Consider the following 19,115-nt stretch of genomic DNA (forward strand, 5'->3'; position numbering starts at 1 on the left):
TGGGAGCGTCCGTCTCCCGCGGGCTTGTGTCTCGGGGGAGTGTCACGGTTTTGAGTGGGGTCTGGGGGGGGGGGGCAGGGAGCGGGAGGTGTTTTGGGGAGGTGTGAGGACACCCCCGGGGGTGGGGGGGGCTGCTGTGGCGGCGGGTGCCGGGGGCTGCGCCCCGGGGCGGGCCCCGAAATCTTCCCCAAGCCCCTTTCCCCAGGACAGCTGGGGGGCCGGAGCTGGCCCGGGCGGGGGGGGGGGGTGTCCCCCCTCCTCGCAGGGGCGCAGCCCCGAGACTCGGCCCCTCCGGGGGACGCGGTGGCTGGAGGCACCTCGCCTCCCTCCCTGGGGCCCGGCCGCGGTGGCCCCTGCCGGCGGGGAGGGGGACGCGGGGGACCCCACCTCGGCGCCAGAGCAGCGCGGTCGATGAAATGACGCTTCTGGGAAATAACGGGCTTCACCGGCGGGACGACGGCGTCGGGGGCTGCCGGGGAGCCCCGCCGAAGTTCTCGTGCTGTTTCTCTGTCCCCGTTCTGTGGAGGGGTCCGTCTGTCCGTCCGTCCGCGTTTGGGATCGTTTCCCTCCGCGTCTGTTTTCCGGAGCGCCAGGTTTTGGGGGGAGTGGGGGGGTGGGCGGTTTAGAGGACGTTTCTCTGGGGTTTTAGGGTGAGCCTTTTCCAGGCGCTTTTACTCCTGCGTGAGGCACCTGCGCCGGTGGCTCCGGGGTTACGGCTGCTGCGGGCACCGCTTTTCGGGTGAAGCTGTTGGCCGCAGGCAGGGTTTTCCCCGACCAGCCTGTGAACGCCGGAGCCGCCTCTTTGGCTGTGCGACGGGGATGCTCAGATAGGGGGTTCACCCCCCGTTTTCGTGTTGCCCAGCCGGTGTTCCCCAGCACTCCCCTCCGCCCCCCGTTACCGATTCTGCAGTGGCTCTGGAGACCTTCCCCGGGCAGGAGGGGCTGCGCCGTTCTCCCCCCCTGCGCAGGGGGGGCACCGGGACGGGCAGCGCGTGGCTCCGGCAGCTCCACGGAGCCTGGCGGGGAGGAGCAGAGAGCGGGTACGGGTTCCCTAAAGCCCGGAGCCGGCGTCCCAGCCGCTGCCGGACTCCGTTCCCGTTGAACCCCTCCTGAAGAGAAGCTGCGGTGCCAACGGCCGACTCGTTTTGGTCGCCGAGAGTAAGAGCACATCTGTCGTCAGTCCCAAACGGGGGCTTTGTGCCGATGCCCTGCGCCGGTGCCCCATGGGGACGGCCGAAGGGGGACCCAGAGACCCTGGGGGGGCACGGGAAGAGGCAGCGGCGGCTCTGGGGAAGCTCTTGGGCCAAAGCTGCTGCTGGCAGCCCGGCTGTAAACTTGTTCTTTGCTCGTGGTCGCTCCTTTTGCAGAGTCTCGGCTCCTGGGTATGTGGTGGGCGCGTGGGGCCTGTGCTGTGAGAACGGGGGGGGGGGGCTTCCCCGGGCACCGACGCCCTGGACAGGCAGCGTCCCTGTGCTGTGCTTTGCGCCTGGCGAGGCCGGTGTCCGTGGGGCGAGGGCGGCGTTGTCCAGGAGCAGCTCGCAGATACCTTCCCGCTGCGTATCGGGGTCCGGGTGCAGGCGAAGTAGGGAGCATCTGCGTCTGCCGGGTCGCGCCCTGTGCCCCTTGGCTTAGGTGGGGGCTGTGCCTGGGGCGGGGGGGAGGGCGGTGGGAGAGGGCGCGCCGCATCCTGCGGCACGGCTGGGGCGAGCAGCGGCAGAGCCGGGATAACGATTTTTGGCCTCATCTCGGCTTTCGCTTCCAAGGACCCGAGGAAACCTGAGCGGCCTCGGTGAGCCGGTGTGACAGGCGGGGCTCCGGAGCCCTTGCGAAGGTGTCGGTGTTCGGAGGAGCCGGGGAGCCAGCGAGCTGCGGGGCCCCGGAGCGCCGATCCTGTTTGCACAGCAGCGGCTTGCGCTCCCGAGGGGAGTTAGGGGAACCGCGGGGGGGCCGACGTGGTCTCCGCGCCCGAGGACGGAGCGGGGTTACCCGAGGGCAGCGGACGCAGGACGGGCGCGAGGAGGGAGCGTCCAGCAGAGGATTAATTTTTCTCCGCTCTCAGTGGATCAGTTCCATTTAAAACGCGTGTGAGCGTCGTCAGCGGAGTTGGGCTGCAAACGATGGCGTTGAAAGTGCGGCACGGCTTCGCTTCCTGAAGGCCAGGGTCTCCTTCCTGCGGTCCGTGTCTGTCCGTCCGTCCAAGTGAGGGCTGAAGAAGGAACTTCTCTTTCCTCCCTCCGCTGCCAGGGCGGTCTCCTGAAACGGCTTTTCATCTTTTGTAGGCTCAGCGTCGTTGCTCAGGGTTATTATTTATTTGTGTTGCGGTGATGCCCAGAGGGCACAACACGGGTTTAGATGCCGAACAAAGACACGGTAGAAGGCGGCCCTCGGTTCGCTTTGAATTAAAACTTTGCTGAAGACGCTGAATCTCGGGAGCGTGTTTAAGACGTGGAATTTCACGTTTTACGCTGCGCTGGTTTATAGTGCTTTTTCCATCAGCAAGCTTTTAAAGAAAATTATATCGATGAGCGGGCAAGGCTCGTGCCCTGCCGTGCCCGCGTTAGGAGCGGTTCCAGCTGGGAGGAGCTTCTCCAGGTGGGGAATATTCGTGAAAAACGGCATCCCCGCCTCGATGGGAGACGGCGCCTGCTGTCTCACCTGCCCGCCGCCGGACCGCGCCTCGATCGCCGATCCAGGGTCTGGAGCTGGATCCTCGGAGGGTTTCTCTCTCTCCCTCTCTCTCTCTTCCCCTGTGTTAGTTATCAAGCACTGACTTTAGTTATAAGAAAGGATGGAAATGGCAGCCGTGTTTGCTCAGTTCTTGGGTTAAGGCACCTGAAACGTGGGCGTTATCTGGGGGGTGGTCTCCGGTCAGTAACCCGTGGGGTCACAGGGGACGATGTCAGACCCGTCTTTGTGGTTTAGGACTCTGCTGCGAGGCCGGGCTCGTGCAGACGGATGCGGCGGCCGCGGCGGCTCGGCTGGTGACACAAACGCCAGCGCAAGTGGTTAGGAGCGGGGTACGGGACGTTTTTCCGCCCGTCCCTAAAGCAGTAACCTGAGAATATTCCCCTCGCCTCTCTCCCGCCAGCGCTGCGTGGCGTCGCTTCGCCCCCGTGTAGCCTCGATTATGAATATCGGGGGGGACGAAGGGTCTCTCCCCAGCTCAGCAGCGAGGAGCTGTCGGCTGCCGTCCTCCAGCTGCAGCACTGCATTAAATCACTCTTTTTTTTTTTTTTTAGGAGTGATACTTCATCTTACTTAATAATATATTTCCAAATAGGGAAACAACGGGAACTATTTTATAATGGATAAAACATGTCGCAACGCTTTAATTTTCGCTTTTGGAAGGCGGCTCCGCTCACTTCTGCCTCTGTTGAACCGCTGGAGCCGGGGTCTTCCCCGGCGAGCGGGGCCCGGCCCCGCCGGTGCCAGCTGCCATAGAGCACCGGCACGCGCGTGGCAGAGCTGCTTCCTCGGCATTTGCATCGGGGACGCTCGCAGGGCGGGGGGCTCTCCGTGAAAGCCTTTCCCCTGCGCTTTGAAACGTTTTGAAGCGTTTCCAGTGACACAAACTTCGGGGTTTTTTTTTTTTTTTGAGCGGCCGGTTTGTTCGGCGAGCTTCTATTTGCAGCAAAGGTGGAAAAAAAAAGTCCTCACGCTGGAAAATAAATGGCAGCTAATGGAAACAGCGGTTTGGGGAAAAAGAAACTGCAGGGACCTTTACAGCGCTTACTAATTCTTACCCCGACAGGAGGCTCGAAGAAGTTCGCCCCGAGCGTCTCTCCCCTGCACGCGCCGCTTCTCTTCTCGCCGGGGGCTCGCTGCTTCCGGCGATGCCGGTCTCGCCAGCGCCGAGCCGCGCTGCCCTGCAGCAGGTCAGCGGGCAGCTGGGAGCCAAACCTCGGTGCAGAGAGGGGTGGGGTGGTGTCCGGGAGGTGTTCGGGACGGCAGAAGCCGAGGAAGGCTGGGACCGGGGTGTCTGCACACAGGGCACCTCTCGGGAAGGAATCCCTGCCTGCAGGCCACGCTGCCGGACCAGCAGAGAAACGGGTCACACCGAAGGGTTTTTGGCGTTTCTGGCTGGTTTCTGGGCGAGTCTGGCGGGAGCTGCGTGTTCACCTTCCGCGGGGGGCTGACGCCGTCGTCTTAAAAGTAATCTGGCAGGTGGCTCGGTGTAATTGGGCTGGGGTGTCTCTTCCTGCCGTCGTGGTGTCTGGAGAAGGGTTTCGCTGCTGGTGCCGAGCGTTCAGAATTGTTTCACGGCGCTTGAGGTGTAACCAGAAGCACCGGGGAGAAATTAAGAGGGGAGGAAAACAGGCTGGCTTTCCTAACGACCGCGAGGTTAAAAACGGGCTCCGGAGGCAGCTGATGGGAGCCCCGTGTTGGAGGGTGCGTAGAAGCAGCCTGCGGGCTGGGCCGGGTGGGATCTAAGAGACTTTTCCCATCTCTGGGATATTTCTGCCGTCCCAGGATTAAGCAAAGAGCCGAGCCCTCTCCCGGTGCAGGAGGGGCACCGGGGCCTGGCCGCCTTCAGAAGCCTCTTGTTATTAGTGCAAAGGACGTTCACAAATTGCATCGTGCTGAGATGGAGGTTTTTTTAAATTGGGCTAGTTCTGAGGACTTTCTTTTTTTTTTTTCTTTTTTTCCTTGAGAGTTGCCACTTGGGGAAAAGTCCTTATTTCAGAAGGGAGGAGGGCGTCGAGCAGCGCTGAAGGCACTCTGCTCTAATTTTAGTGCGCTTCTGTCTCCGATTCCCAAGTTGATGATCACACCTGAAAGCTGGGAAGAAAGTCCGGAGACGGAGACGTGCTCTCTGCGCCCGAGGGTCCAAAGCGTGGAGGTTTGTCCCCGGTCCGAGTCCTCGCCGCGCTGCCTGACCCAGACCCCCCTCCGGAGAGGGGGCAAACGCCGTGCTTCGGGCTGGGGCTCTGCTCCGAGGGGGATCGGTGAGGGGTTGCCCTTCCTCCTGGAGATGGAGGGCGGCTGTTAGTGGGGGAGCTTGGAGGCAGCCGGCGTCGCTCCCTGCCGCGCGGGGACGAGCCGAAGCCGCGTCCTTGGAAGCAGCCCCTTTCTCCCAGGAACGTGTTTTCACCCAGGCCGTGACGTGGGGTTTTGTCGGTCCGTCTGCGCAGCCTTTTTGCGGTGCTTTTCAAAGTCAGAAGGACTCTGGGAACAAACGACACGCAGAACCATTTTCTAGCCGAAGGTTAATTACGGGCTGTCGTTACCGCAGAGCCATAGGCTCATGCGAGCTAGGTGCTTTTTTTAATTTGCAATTTTTTAGATTGCAGTTCCTGCTTGCGAGGCCTTACACTCAGCCAAAATTAAGGAGAATAACTGCTGGCACGTGGCTCGGGGCTCCTGAAACTCTCCCAGTGTTTTTCTCTGGGTCCTCATTTTAAAATACAAAGGAGCGAGGAATCAATCTCTTTTACTGCACATCATCCTGTTAACATTAACGAGACCGCGTGCGTGAGTAGGGAGTACGAGTTACGGAACTGGCTCCTCAACTCAATTGTATTTGGCTGATTATTAGCCGATTACTTTGAGGGAAACTAATTTCTCGTTCTCACTCCTCGCTGTCTGCTGCCTGTGGTTTAGGGAGGACACTGGGATCCTGCTTGTCCCTGGCCTCAGCCACGGGCCCGGGGGTGTGACGGGTCCCTGGAGGCGGCGAGGGGTTTGGGAGGGGGCGATGCCGGCAGCTTTCCATGCCCTGTGTTCACCCGCGGTGTCCGTCGGAAAGTCACTTGGCATTCTTTGGGTTTTTTTTTTTTGGGGGGGGTGTTAAATTTTGTATTTTCAAGGGCTTCTGCAGAGGTCAGGAGAGAAAGGGCTTTCTAAATAAAATTGATTTTTATTAGGGCGTTGCCGTGCCCTTTGTGCGAAGCAGACAGATCTCTGAGCGGGCGGGCGTAACACAGAAAAGCAAAATTACGGGTTCAACAAAAATAAAGCTGCAGGATGCATTTTAAACCACAGTTCCTGTGTAACCCGGCACTCGAGAGAGAGATTTCAACCTAAATTATTTTCACCTCGTGAAGTTAACGGCCGTTGTGGGGTCGAAGGGGAACTCTGAAGCGCTCGGCTTTTCCTTCGCCGCCCGGGCTGGGAGACTGCGGGCAGGGCAGAGGTACGGCCCCGGGATGTCCTCCTCCCTCTGGGTGACACAGATGGCAGGGAAGGGAATAGCGCGGGTGTTACGGCACCAGCCCATGTGCTTCCTTATTCTGTGCGGCCCCTACAACTAATCTAAACTCACACGGTGCCTGCGGCAGACCGGGATACGAGACGCCTTTTACTTGCGGATTTGGAGCAGGTCTGGGAGTCTGCGTCCCGCCGCCGGCCGGGAGATCGGAGCCGGTGTCTCCGTCTCCCCGGTCAGGCTTCAGGACCTGCAGCGCCGGTGCCCTGGGTACCAGTGATGGAGGGGGGGGGGGGGGGTCCTCGCCTCACCGGCCTGTCGCCGAACCGCGCGGGGACGGCTGGCAAAACACCCTGGGTGGGACCTGCCGCAGGGTATCGCTGGGCTGGACTGGGTGTAAACTGGCGCCCAGCTGGTGAAAGCCTCCCCAAAACCAGCGAGCCCCCGTGCGAGGCCTGCAGTTAAGTGGAGCACGGTGAGAGCGTTTCTTCTTAATGAACGTCAAGCAAGTAGTCGGGTCCGATGGGGTGATAAGCCCGGCCTAATGTGCCTTGTCCACATCTGTACTTATCTGGAGTGGTGCGTTGCCGGGAGCAAGACTCGTACAACTCGGTTTGTTCAAGACGCGGTTACTGTTAAAAACCTGCTTTTAAAAGGGGCACCGTCAGAAGGGAGCGACCGATTTCTTTCAGCTCGGCAAAGGTACCAGGGTCCCCCAGAAAGCCTCGCCGTCTGCAGCGTATCGGCTGCTCGAGAAACAGAGGGGGAAAAAGAGCAGCGTTGCTGCTGCTTGTGTGTGCTCACGCTCTGCAAATCACGCTCATTTTCCTTTTCGAGGAGACGATTCATCTCCACAAATTATCGCTTTTTTTAAATTGTTCTCTGCAGCAAACGCTCCGTTTCCGACCCTATCAGCTGCCAATTAGAGCCAGCTCTAACAGCAAAACTCCTGTTTCTAAAACTGGGCTCATTTTGTTTTTTAAACAGCCAGTGTAATTGACAAATAAAAGCCATTTGAATGTATAAAACGTTCATTATCTCCGTGGGGTGCCGAGCAGCAAAATATAAGGCAGGCTTCCCTTTTATTTTGGTGTGGCCCTTGGAACGGCTGTTGCGAGGCTGCTCGGCACAGCGTGCTGCGTTAGCGTTCGGTCTCGTTGCCCGGGACCCCGACTCTTTTCATTGATAAAATGAAGCCGAGTGCTTTGGCTACGCGCGTCCCGCGCTCGAGACTTCATCTCCCCGCTGCCACGTCGGGCGCGAGCGCGTCGGTTCCCAGCAGCGGCCCCTCGCCGGAGTGGGAGAAGCGAATTGCCGGCACACCTCGCTGCCTGGGGCTGCAGCAGTGGCCGTCTGTCCGTCTGGGCCGCTGACTCTCCAGCTCTCGGCTGTCCCAGGGGAGCTGGCAGCTGCTCTTCTCCCATCTCTGCCCGCTCCGAGTGTCCCAGCTTTGGCTTTAAGAGCCAACGCCGTTTCCCGTGCGCGCCGCAGAGCTGCGGTGGTGGTGGTGGTCTGCGTGCGGGGGGATGAAACCCTCCGTGTTTACCGTGGCGTTCGTCCGTCCGCAGCGTCGCAGCTTCGCTGCCGGGACCGCCGCTTGCTGCTGGCGTTGGCATGCTCTTTCCTCTTGGAAAGTGCCTGGAAAGCACCGCTCGGGTGGGGAGGATCGGTGTAGTCCACGGGGGCTGATGGTGAAGTCGGTGTTGACGGTGTTAAGCCCAGGGCTGCAAAGCAGCGTTAAAGGAGCGTGGGGTGAGTAACTCGTCTGCTCCGAGAAGCTGTTGGGCGGTTTTACTGGAGGAGAGCCCGAGCAGCTTCTGGAGGCTAACTCTGACTGAGCTCTGCTTTCTCTTTCAGCAAAGTACCTTAAAGATGGATATAGAAGACTGTAATGGACGATCTTACATATCTGGTATGTCTGATCTTGATTTTTGCCAGCTATTTTGGGTTGCTAATGTTTTAAGGTGCTCAGTCTCGTCCTCTGGGTATAAGCTGCCCCATGCTCGGTTGCTTTGCCCGAGGCTGTGCTGCTGTCACCATCGCAGATTAAGCACTGAGGAGCAGGATTCAGAACATCAGCATGTTTCATTAACTATCTGAGAAGTGTTAAAGCCCATGGCATAATAAACAGCTAATTTAAAAAACCTAGCCTGAGCCTTGGAAGTTTAGGCTGAAGTTCATGCGCTGGTGCCTTCACCTGCTGATCTGGTGGGTGGCTGCCGGCACGCCAGCGGTAGGTGAGATTTCAAGCCTTGCTGCAAGCTGAAAGGAAAACGTATTTCCAGCCATGGCTGCGCGGTCCCTGTGCCGAGAGGTCTTGGGGAGGTTGGTCGTTCCTTCAGGGCTCCTGGCTGTGCCCACGAAACGGGTGGTTTAGTCCCACTCTCCGGGATGCCGAACCTGCGACTGGAAGCAGCGCGATATTTAAGACCCCCCCCGCAGGTGATCTCGGCCGTGCGCCTTGCCAAGTCCAGCGCTATCGTTTATCGGTGTGCGTTAAGATTAAACCCAGGCTGAGTTCCAGACGTGAAGCCATGAAATGTCCGTGGGGAGGCGGCATGGGGCTGGCCTAGATCTGGGTGCTGGCAGCTGCCGGCGTGCCGGACCGCTCCGTAACCGGTGGGGTCGCAGGGACCGGAGCTGCCATGCTGGGGGTCGCAGCCCCAGTGACCGTCTCCAGGGGGGATCCCGGTGGCACTGGGGGGATTTAGATTATCTGGTCGCCTGCAGAAACCTGGCTCGCAGCCGGTACGGGCTGGAAGTGAAAGCTGGTTTGGTGGGATTTGTTCTTATCTCTGGGGGACTGGTGTTTGCAGTGTGAAAACACCTCAGTTTGTCCATCTTTGCTTGGGAGAAGAGGGGGATTAGAGTAAGACCTGATGTAGATTTAGAAGTGGCAAAGCCAGAAGAAACTCTCGTGATTACCTAATCCGGCCCCGGCGACACGAGAGGCAGGAGGACGCCTCTGCGCGAGCCCTGCGAGCTGGGGGAGCTGGGGAGTGCCGGGGATGAATGGCTCAGCGGGGATGAAGGTCAGAAGTTGAAGTGCGTTGGAAGGGAGAGAGGACCCCCGGCTGTTCTAACGAGCGGTTGCGGTGGCCGGGTCTTGGTGCGCTGACGGAGCTGCGCGGGGGACACCTTGCACAACTCCCCTTTGCGTAAATCACGTTATATCCTGCCCGTTCTGCCAAAGTTCATCCTCGGAGTTATTGCGTGCTCCTCCTTTCTGTGAAGGTGTCCTCCGATCCCCGGAGGATCCGTGCTCGGGTTAGACGCTTGGCTCTTCTCAAGGCGCTCGCTGCAGTTTGCTGCTCGGGTTTTGGTTGCCAGGATGTCTCCGTCAAGTAACAAAATGCTTCCCCGAAGCTGGCCGATCACGTTGTGCCAGGGCGGCTGCCTGCTGAACGCGGCTGCTTTCTCAGCTTCGCTCGGCTTTCCGCTCAGCAGAACCGCGTCCGCCCGGCGCTCGCCGCCGTCCTGCAGCGGAGTTTGGGGGCGTGTGGGCGCGCTCGGTGCCGAGGTCCATGTCGCCTGCAGAGCTGCGGCTTTGCTTTTCCTCGGGGAGTCCCGTGGGTGAGCTCTCCCCTGCGGCAGGTCCGTGTTTCCCCGCGAGCGTGGAGGTGCTGCAGCCCGGAAAGAAGGTCCGAAAAGAGGCAACAGAAAAAGCCCGTCTCCCTCGGTGCAGCCTGGATTCCCCCTCGGGTGCACGTGAGCTTTCAGCGCTGGAAGTCCCGGGGGTCTGAGGCTTAAGCAGCTCCTGGAGTTTGGAGGGAAGGGGGACGGTTAAAGGACAGGAGAAGGGAAGAGCAGCGTTACAGGAGCTCTGCGGGGCCGTCCCAGCCGGGGTGGGCTTTCTTTTTTGAGTTCCCCAGTACTTGGGGAGTGAAGCCTGTGCTGCCCAGCCTGTCTGCCTGGCCTGGGGGTCAGGGCAGGCCTAACGAAGATCAGCTAGTCGTTAGGGTCAGGGTCAAGACCTGCCAATTAGCCACTTCAGGTCGCTGAGCTGCTGCGGATCCAAAATGACTAGAGGAAACACACAGCAGAGCTCTCGGAACTCGTTTCTGTGAAATATGTTTAATTAAACAAACTCTTAAAAAGTTCATGTTCGTCAAATAGTGAGGTAACCAAAAGCCCGGAAACTCTTCACAAATGTGAAATACTTTTTCTCCTTTGAATTCTTCACAGGAAAATAAGTCAGTTTTGAAACAGCTCTGGTAGAGACAGAGTCGTTACCGCAGAGGGGGTAGAAACAAGGTGGAGGCGGGCACGAGACCTGCCCATGCTGCGCGCCGGTTCCTCGGGTGGCACCTCCTCGGGCTGTAAGTCCTTCTGTAGACGCTTAGCCCAAAAAAACGGCATTCGAATCGCGCAGATAACGGCTTTGCTGCTCTCTGCTTGTGTCGGTCCCGCCTGCTGGGCAGCATTGCCATTTCGCAGATGGTAAGAGGGGCTGAGCACCTTGGTCTGTCCGAGCCCGCCCGGCCCTGTGCAGGAGAAAGCTCCAGAGCAGCCTCTTGTCAGCCTCCCCATCCCAGACCGAGGACGCCCGGCGCGGGCAGGGCGGGATCAGGTCCCTGTCCCGCCGTGGTTTCACTGCGGGATCCTGCCCTACCTCGCTCCAGTCCTCTCCCTGGGATGGCCGAGCACCTTCGGAGGTCTGCCTCCGCTTCTGTTGCCCATGTGTGCGCCTGTCAGAGGCTGATGGAAGACGGGGGATGTTTTCAGGCCGTCGCCCCGTGCTCTGCTCCCCAAAACAGCCCAAGTCTCCTCCATTTTACCCTCTCTTATTTGGGTGCCGGGCACCTGAGAACAGGGTTAAACGCTGTCAGCTCCTTGGATAACTGGGCTACAGACAGACGAACCGTCTCTTGCGTGACGTTCAGGTTTCCATTTGTTTTTTTAGAGCAAATGAAATGTGACCCAATATTTCCTGAAATCTCAAGTCTGAAAAGTTATCAGAGAGGGAAAATTGCTGAGAGACTGTCGAAACCAGGCGCTGGTTGCTCCCTGGGGTGGGATAGTGCTTCAGCTCTCGCTGTCGGCGGCTGGCAGCTTGCCCGCCTTCCCGGGCCTCCGAGCTGCTCGCAGGAGCCGTTATCGGGGGTCCCAGCGTCAGCCCCGCTGCTGCACGGAGGGAGAAACCCCGTCCCCGTGTCGGGGGGTGATTTTCAGAGCGGGGCTCCTGGCTGAGGTCCGTGCGGCTCTGCATGGGTTTGACACCGATCCCTCCCAGGGGAGCAGAGGCTCTTGGCAGTGTGAAGGTTCGTGCTGGCCTGACCCCTGTTTTGGGGAGGGCTGGGCACCAAGGATCAGCTCGGTTACCCCTCGATGCTTCCAGTCAGGAGACTGGGGATCCTTTGGGATTAGAAGGATCCTTTGGGATCTGGAGGATGAAGCTAGCTGGCAGGGAAGCTGAGCTTTGAGCTGAAAACGGGATGCCGTGCCCTGCCTTTATGCTTGAAGGGACCGCGGAGAAATTAAGGTGGTTTTTTTTTTTTCTCCTTAATGTTTAACTGAAATTCTAGTTTGGGGTTTTTAACCTTTCTCCAGTACATCAGATTGGCAGCAGCTGGGAACAGACTGTAAAACAGTGCAGCGAGGTTCTTCCCGCTGTCAGCATCGCCTGGGTGCTTTGTTAGTGAGCCCTGATCTCATCTTCAGGGTTCAGCCTGGGACCAGGAGGGTCTTTTTTTTTGTAGGATGGGAACTGCACGCCAAGGTAAGCTCACCTGGAAACGCTGCCTAAAAAAATCCCTTGCAACTGCAGCACGAGGCCGTGGTCTCGCGCGTCGTGGCTGCGGGCTCTGGCCGTTGGATACGGATACGCTTGTGTATGCAGAGCGTTGGGAAGGTGTGAAATGCCTCTCTCCTGGGCTGAGCATCTGCTCCAGAGCTGCCTGGCTCTCACGTGCTCTGGGTCCGGACACGCCGGGTAGCTGGGGGAGCTTAATATGAGACACCTCTGCTCCGTTTCTGGGGCTGAGGACCGAGGCTTCGGTGTCCCCGTCCCTTACCGATGCAGGAGGGTCGGAGCCCAAATGAGCCATCACTGACTGTAGGCTGACATTGGGGACGATGCTGTTCTCCCTCCGGTCATCGGATCCTCTATTTCCCACCGATATTTCGGGTCCTGTGCCTGGTCGCTGAGCCCCCGGGCAGCCGGCTGCGTTGCGAGGGCAGAGCAGAGACCCCGCAGCATCCCCCGTCCCCTGGTCCCCTGTCACCCACCCGCCCCCTCCTTAGAGCATCGTCCCCGGCCGGCTCGGCGCGGCTCCGCGTTCTCCGAAGGCTGCGGCCGCGTGTCCCCGCGCCGGGGAGCGGCGCAGCCCAGGTTCCCGCTCGCCGTGCAGCCTGACTGTAAAATGACGGTCGTTTCCCTCGCTTCCAGGAATCTGCTCTTCCTGGAAGGTGAGTGGCTGCGTGCGCCCTGCCAGCGACGCAGACATGCACACGCAGCCTGGGCTCCAGCGCTGTTTCCAAGGAGTTGGCTGTGATAACACTCCAGGGTATCTCCAGCAAGGTAGAATAATGCGAGTTAAACGGGAGCTGGGGGGGGGGGGGGGAGGGAAGGATCCTGAAATAACTCGGTGCCGTCTCCGCTCGCTCTCTGTGCGCAGAGAAGGGGTGCAGGGGACTGTGCTTGGCAGAGGGACTGACTCTGGAGGGTGATTTATAGGTGTCTGAAATACCCTGTGCTGGCAGGGAGGAGAGGGAAGGAAAGGCCTGACAGCCCCCCCCGAGATGCCCGTGGAGCCGAATAAGAGCGAGGTAGGCTCAGGACACCGCTTGTGATGTACCGAGACCCTTTGAGAGGGTCAGTCGGGCCCCAGGCAGTGGCGGTTTGGTTTTCGGGCTGCAGGACGTGCCCCCAGCCTGCAGAGTAATGCACGGGGCCAGCTCCCTCTCGGCAGCAGGGTGCTTTCCTCCGCGGGGCTCGTTGTTCAGCCTTCTCGTTAACCTCTTCTGCCGTGGCTGGCAGCGCACGTAGGCTTTGCGTGACTCAAACACCTTGGCAGCAGCTTGCCAGCCTCGCCGAAGTGTGGGGAGGAGAGAGGGAAGGGTCCTCGAAGTCTCTCCCAGTGTGATCCCGGGAGGAAAGAAAACCTCTTTAAAATGCTGCCCGCGGGGATTTGGGGAGGGTGAGGGTGCTGCTGGGGTGTCCCAGCGTGGTCTCAGTCGAGCAGCAATTTAGAAGATGCTGTCTCACCGAGGGCAGTTACCATAAATGATTCCCATGCTCAGCGAGGCTGATGAGCTCAGCGTCCCAGTAGTCATCAGACAATGGGATGAACTGGGCTCGGGGAGCACCGAGAGGAGAGTTTCTCCAGATGCAAGTATTTGGAAATAACATTCCCAGCTGTGCTAAAGGCGTTCACGGAGCTTCTGCACTCTCCATCATGAAACCCCGCCGTCCCCATCCCCGCGGCATCGCCGAGGAACGGCCGCTGCAGGCAGCTGCCCGGCTCTCGGGTGCGCGGTGGGGAGGGCTGGCAGGGGACCGGGGGTTTTCTGCGCGCTGGCAGCCGGCAGGTCTCGCCGGAACAGAAACCTGCTAGCCCCCGAAGGGGAAAAAATGAGTCTGGCCTGCCGCGCAAATGCCTTGGGCTTGAGGTGATCTGGTAGGCAGCTGTATCGCTGAATTCGCTTTCCAGTGTGAATGGGTAAGGGCCTGTTTCCAGGGACTGCAAGGGTCTGTCCGGGGCGGGCTCGGCTTCCCAGGGATGTGAGTATCTGCTTGGGAATTGTCACTTCAGCACGGACTGTCGGGGGGCGGGGGGGGAACGGGACGACCCCCGGTGCCTGGCGAAGGGACCTGCTCGCCCGGGCAGAGCGCTGGGGTCAGCCTGGCAGGACAAGGCACGGGTTGTTTAGGTGGGGGATTGATGCTTGTGCGTTGGGGGGGCGGCCTGGCTCCCCCCCTCCCCGGCCGGCACACCTTTGCACTGCAGTGCCGGCCGGAGCTCCCGCAGAGCCCTCCAGCCTGGCGTGCCGACCCCTCTCCCCTTCTGCAGCCTCTCTGCAAGGCGGCGAGGAGAGCAAAGCGTGCTGCTGCCGTCGGCACGACGCTGGCTCGGGGCTGTTGCGTCTGAGGAGGTCATAGCTGGAGGACTGTGGTCCAGAAAGCACTGAGCTGTCTAATACCGCGCTGGTGTGCGTGGCAGACGGTGCCGTTGGGGTAAAAGCCGTGTCCCCCAGCCCCACGAAGGGCCCGTCGGCAGCCCCTTTCCAAAGCAGAGGTGCTGGGAAGAGGGCTTGGTGGGGTGAAGCCAGTGCAAACCCGCCAGCCGTGCTTCAGGCATCACTGACTCGTGTTTCCCTCCTCCCAAAGGTAGTGGGGATTCCTCTCTGGAGAAGGAGTTCAGCTCGGCGATCGTGGGACCCACGGTGAGCACACCCAACAGCCAGCACTCCTCCCCGAGCCGCTCTCTCAGTGGTGAGTACGCCGACTTAACTGAAAAAAGCCATGCCAAGGTCTGCCTGTTTTGTCCCCAAACCCTGCACTCTCTCAGGCGTGACATAAATTCTGACTTCCCGCTGTGGCAGATTTCTCTCTGAGTCTGACTCTTTGTTTTCCAACCGAAGAGGGTAAAACCCTGCTTTGGTCTCTGCACGGAGCAGCTGCCGGGTTACTGATCCTGGGCACCGGCTGTTGCTGAGCCCGGAGTTTTCCGAGTCGGCTGCGGCGATGCCGAGGACTCGGGATCTTTCCTTGTGGTTGTGAATTTCACCTTGACTTTCAAGCAGCTGCATGTTCCAGACTGTTAATGATCACAGCTCTGGAGGGGCCGCAGAGCCGTTGGTCGCTTTGGAATAAGTTATTTTTTTATATCTGTCTAGGTGGCTGTGTGGGAAATGAGAAGCTGCTCCACTTCCTCTCATGTAGTAGCTGGGGCAGGTTGGAGTCTGCAGCACGCACAGCGGTTCACGTAGCAGCAGAACTCTGTCTCTACGTGAATGAAAGTGGGAAGTCATTTGTGTAGCTGTGGGAGATTCGGAGAGCCCCTGGGCATGTTCGGATACACCGGGAGTGCCACGGTGTGATGAAACACACCGCCAGCTCCCAGCCTTCGCCTACCCCTGGCCAGTCCGTGCCATTTTGTTCAGGCACTGGCTTTGCCTGCTCCCCCCCCCCCCCCCCCCCCAACAAGAAATGAGCAGAAGAGGGGGGCAGGCAGCGTGCTCCTTGGGAAGCTCCTCTTCTGCCAGCCCTTGTCACCTCGCCGCGGCACAGCAGAGCGGCTGCGTGCACCCTGAGGTCTTGCCCGGTCGTGCCTCTGCCCCCGCGCGCTCTCGCCCGGCAGAGTGCCGTCGGCAGAGTGCCGTCGGCCGAACTGGTGGCTGGCACCTGACAGGGAACTAATCCAGGAGTGGGGAATCTTCTGTCCACCACATGAAACTTTCCATCTCCTTCCCTGTCTACTGATGGAATTCTTTGCTTTTTATTTAAAACGAATGAAACCGCTTTTCCGGTTATATTTCGGAACCTCCCACAGTAAAATAGGTCCGACTTTAGAGTTGTCGCAGCCTGTCCCTCGTCCTGCCATGCCGTCCGCTCCCGTTGCTCGCTGCGGTGATTGCTGAGCAATGCGACGTTTCCCTTGTGCGTCGAGGAGTGGCGTGGCCCTGGACGAGCTCAGTACGGCTGGTACAGGCTTAACTTGCAGAGACACTATTTACATCGCAGCCTTCTCGGGGCAGCAGTCAAGTTTCCACGGGCCGTACGTGCCACTAAGTCGTGTTGACGCATGAAAAGAAGGAGCGCTGAGACACGAGAAGTTGGCAAGTCCCGCTCTGAATTGCGCTCTCGGTATTCAAGAGCCGACAGTTGGGCCACCTCTACCAGGTTGACTCAACCAACGCCGAAAAGACCGGCACTGCGCTGATCTTCCCCCTCTCCCAGCTTCCAGCGTGCAGTTGCCTGTTGCTTTTCCGTAGCAGAGAAACACCCTTGTAATTTATCCACGCGGGCTTCCAGCAGTTAGGGGATCGGGACACCTCTGGTTAGGTCCTGGCGTTTGAAGGTTGCTCTTTCTGCACCAGGATAAAATAAACCCAGAACATTACGTTTTCAGAAGGGGTAACGTTACGAATTAGCTCTGTTGCCATTTTTTTCCTTTTATTAGTTGCTATTTATTTTATATTTGCCCTATAAAAACACTTAGAAGCTCTGCAAAGAAATAAAATCTTGGCTCTTTCTCAGAGGACAGTTCTGAGAGGTAACGCAGCCTTTTCGCTTGATCAGAAGCAAAAGGAATTGAGCACGTGGGCTGACTGAAAGGACAATAACGATCCCTTCCCCTTTAACAGCAGGATGCTAGTGATGGTATTGCCTCTGATCTGACTTGACTTCACAGCTGGTTCATCCAGCAAGCATCGTGCCCCAGAGGAGCAAGAATATTATATAACCTGCTCTGCCAGCAGAGACTTCCCTCCAGTGAGACCGGACTCTGCATTGGTTCTGAAAGGAGAATTACAGAACAATAGTTGGTCTCCCTTCTATGCCCAGGAAAAAAAAAAGTCCCTAGGGGAATGGGAGGAGAAAAAAAAAACCAAACAAACGAAAAAACCCAACGAGAAAATCAAAGTGCAGCAAACATCAACTCATCCAGGCAGCTCCCGCCACCGAGAGAGGAGCTTTTCACTTCGTGTTTGTGCAGAGAGGCGTCTGTTTGCGCTGGGTCTCCTGGATGCTCCCAGGGGAGCGTGGTGGCACCGGCCAACACATAAATAAAGTTCTGCTCCCCCCGCAAGAATGCTTCAGCCGCAGAGCCTCCTCCCAGTCTGCAGCCAGCGGTGGCTTTGGCCGGTGGCTCAGCAGACGGTCTGAAAGTGCCTCCGATTGCCAAGGCCGGGTGTATGCACAGTTCACGTTGCCTGGAGCCTCTCTGGGAAGGCAGCATTGTCTGCTGCGAGGATCCAGGAAGGGAAGGAGGGGAGCGAGAGCCAGAATTCCTGGGCTCCTCACCCGGCAATAAACCTCATGTGGTCTCGGATGAATCACTTCCATGCTGCTTCTCCTCGTTAATCCCCCCTTGCGGAGCTGTACCTAGCTCTGGGGAAGAGCCAGAGCCCTCCTGCCTGCCAGGTCGAGGGCGGCGCGGAAGAGGAGCTTTCCTCTCCGAGCGTGTGGCCTGGCGCCTCGGGGGCCGCCTGTCCACCGTCCCCCGGTGCAGCGGGAGGTGCCGGTCTCCCCAGGACTGGGACCGTCTTGCTGCCGCCATCTCCACTCGCCGGTGTTCGCGCGCCCTCCTTGCCCGGTAAGCGACCCAAAGCCTTCCTGCTCGCCCACTGGGAAGGACCGTCCCTGCCTCAGCCGATGTGAGAGTTTGTTCAGAACCCCCCAGGTTTTAAAGGTCAAATCCTCCGGATGGTTTGGTACCCGGGACGTTACCAAGGTTTTCTCGAATCCCCTCGGCTGGTACGCCGCGTCCGTCGGCGTGCCGCAGGCGTCCCCGGACCGTGGGTGAGCATTCACGCTCTCACAGAGAGCTGAAGGAGCCCCAGGGGTCGAGTCAGCACCAGATCTGGAAGCTGCTGGGATTTCTGTGTGGTTGCGCTCAGCCTCCTCCGTTCTCACGCCTGTCTCCACAAGGCAGCTTGGACTCTGCAATCTCCTACCCTCCGGGCAGCAGCAGAGTCTCCTTTGTGTATATAAAGTTCAGTTTCCTCCAGCCCCCACAGTTCTCTTAAGGGATTGAGAAGAGCCTCCTGCTTTAAATGGAAGAAATAAGAATCTGATAGTTAAAGGGATTCTGTAAATACTTTGTTTAAGCCCGTGGGCTCGGTGCATGGCCATGTGGGTGACCTGGATTCGACTTTACTCCGTCGTCATCTTCCTCCGGCCTGCCAGGACCAGCGCTACGGGAGCAGGTAGTGGGTGCAATCGGCTGAGGAGCGGCTGTCCCCGGCCGGAGAGCGCCAGGGAGCCTCCCCAGGGAAATCCCTCTCGCTCCCGGCTGCTGGCGATGGCTTAAAGTGGGAGGAAACTTTCCAGTTTGATCATTTAAAGACTGGCTCTCCAAACGGGCGACTTTTCACTGAGGCTGAGGGTGTCCCGGCAGCAGTTCTCCCTCGAACAGAGGGTACAGCTGGCGTCGCGAGGTGGGACGACCGCTCAGACACTTGGCCGAGGGAGGAAGCATGCAGGATCTGGGTGGACAAGTTCATCGGGAGGTAGCAGAGGGAGGAGAGGGAGAGGTTTCCCCGTCCTTCCCTCTCCCGGTCCCCGCAGGGCTGTAGCTTGCTGGCAGAGGAGGGAGCGGAGCGGTCGCCGTCGTCTCGGGGAGTGTTTGATTTGTGGCATTCCACAGATCATTAGAGCAGCCGGGAATGTAGGTCAGGGCTGGCGCATCCCCTCGCCAGGCTCCGCTCCTGATGCTGCAGGAGGAAGGAAAGGTAGCGGCGGGGAGGGAAACCCGGGGGCTTTGCTGCAGCGCCCGCCCCGCGGCGGGGAGACCCACCAGCTGCCCTGGCCCTGCGCCCCTCCATCGTCCAGCTTTGGTGGGCTTCTTGAGCACGGTTTCTCCGGCTCCTGCACTCTCTCTGCTCTTGTCTGGGCCAGGAACGCTGCGGGGCGGCTGCTCCCGGCAGTGCCAGCCCTCGGCTGTGGGACCTTTCCCCGGTCCCTGGCATCGCTCACCTCCACTTCCCCGATTTCACACGAGCTTTCTCAGGGTTCTCGGTGCCCAAACGCCACCCCACGGGTGTCTGCGTGTTCGTCCCCTCCCTGCATTTGCCGCGATTCCTGCAGCCTCTTCGGCGGTTGAGGGAAGGGGAAGAGGCAGAGCTGCCTGCAGGGAGCCTGGCCCGAGCCCGGGCAGCCAGGGCTGCCGGCGAGGCAGCGATCAGCGTGCCTGGGGCAGGGGTGGGGGTTTTCAGGCAGCACCGTCCTCTTCGGTTTCTTTTTTCTGCCTTTAGATAGTTGATGGATCCCAGGTCTTGTAGCAAAGATGAAAACTTGCGGTGAAGC

At 59.3% G+C, this 19,115-nt stretch overlaps 1 protein-coding gene across 1 annotated transcript in view; it reads left to right on the forward strand.

Annotated features, from left to right (window-relative positions):
• The window catches only part of IKZF4 (IKAROS family zinc finger 4), a 29,336-nt gene that overhangs the window by 378 nt on the left and 9,843 nt on the right, over positions 1-19,115 (forward strand). The window contains 2 exon segments of the mRNA XM_076360594.1: positions 8,003-8,057; positions 14,475-14,579. Of these exon segments, the coding sequence (XP_076216709.1) occupies positions 8,018-8,057; positions 14,475-14,579 (145 nt within the window). The 5' untranslated portion in view covers positions 8,003-8,017.

This window comes from Aptenodytes patagonicus, chromosome 27 (assembly GCF_965638725.1).
Source record: "Aptenodytes patagonicus chromosome 27, bAptPat1.pri.cur, whole genome shotgun sequence".
NCBI classification, from domain to species: domain Eukaryota; kingdom Metazoa; phylum Chordata; class Aves; order Sphenisciformes; family Spheniscidae; genus Aptenodytes; species Aptenodytes patagonicus.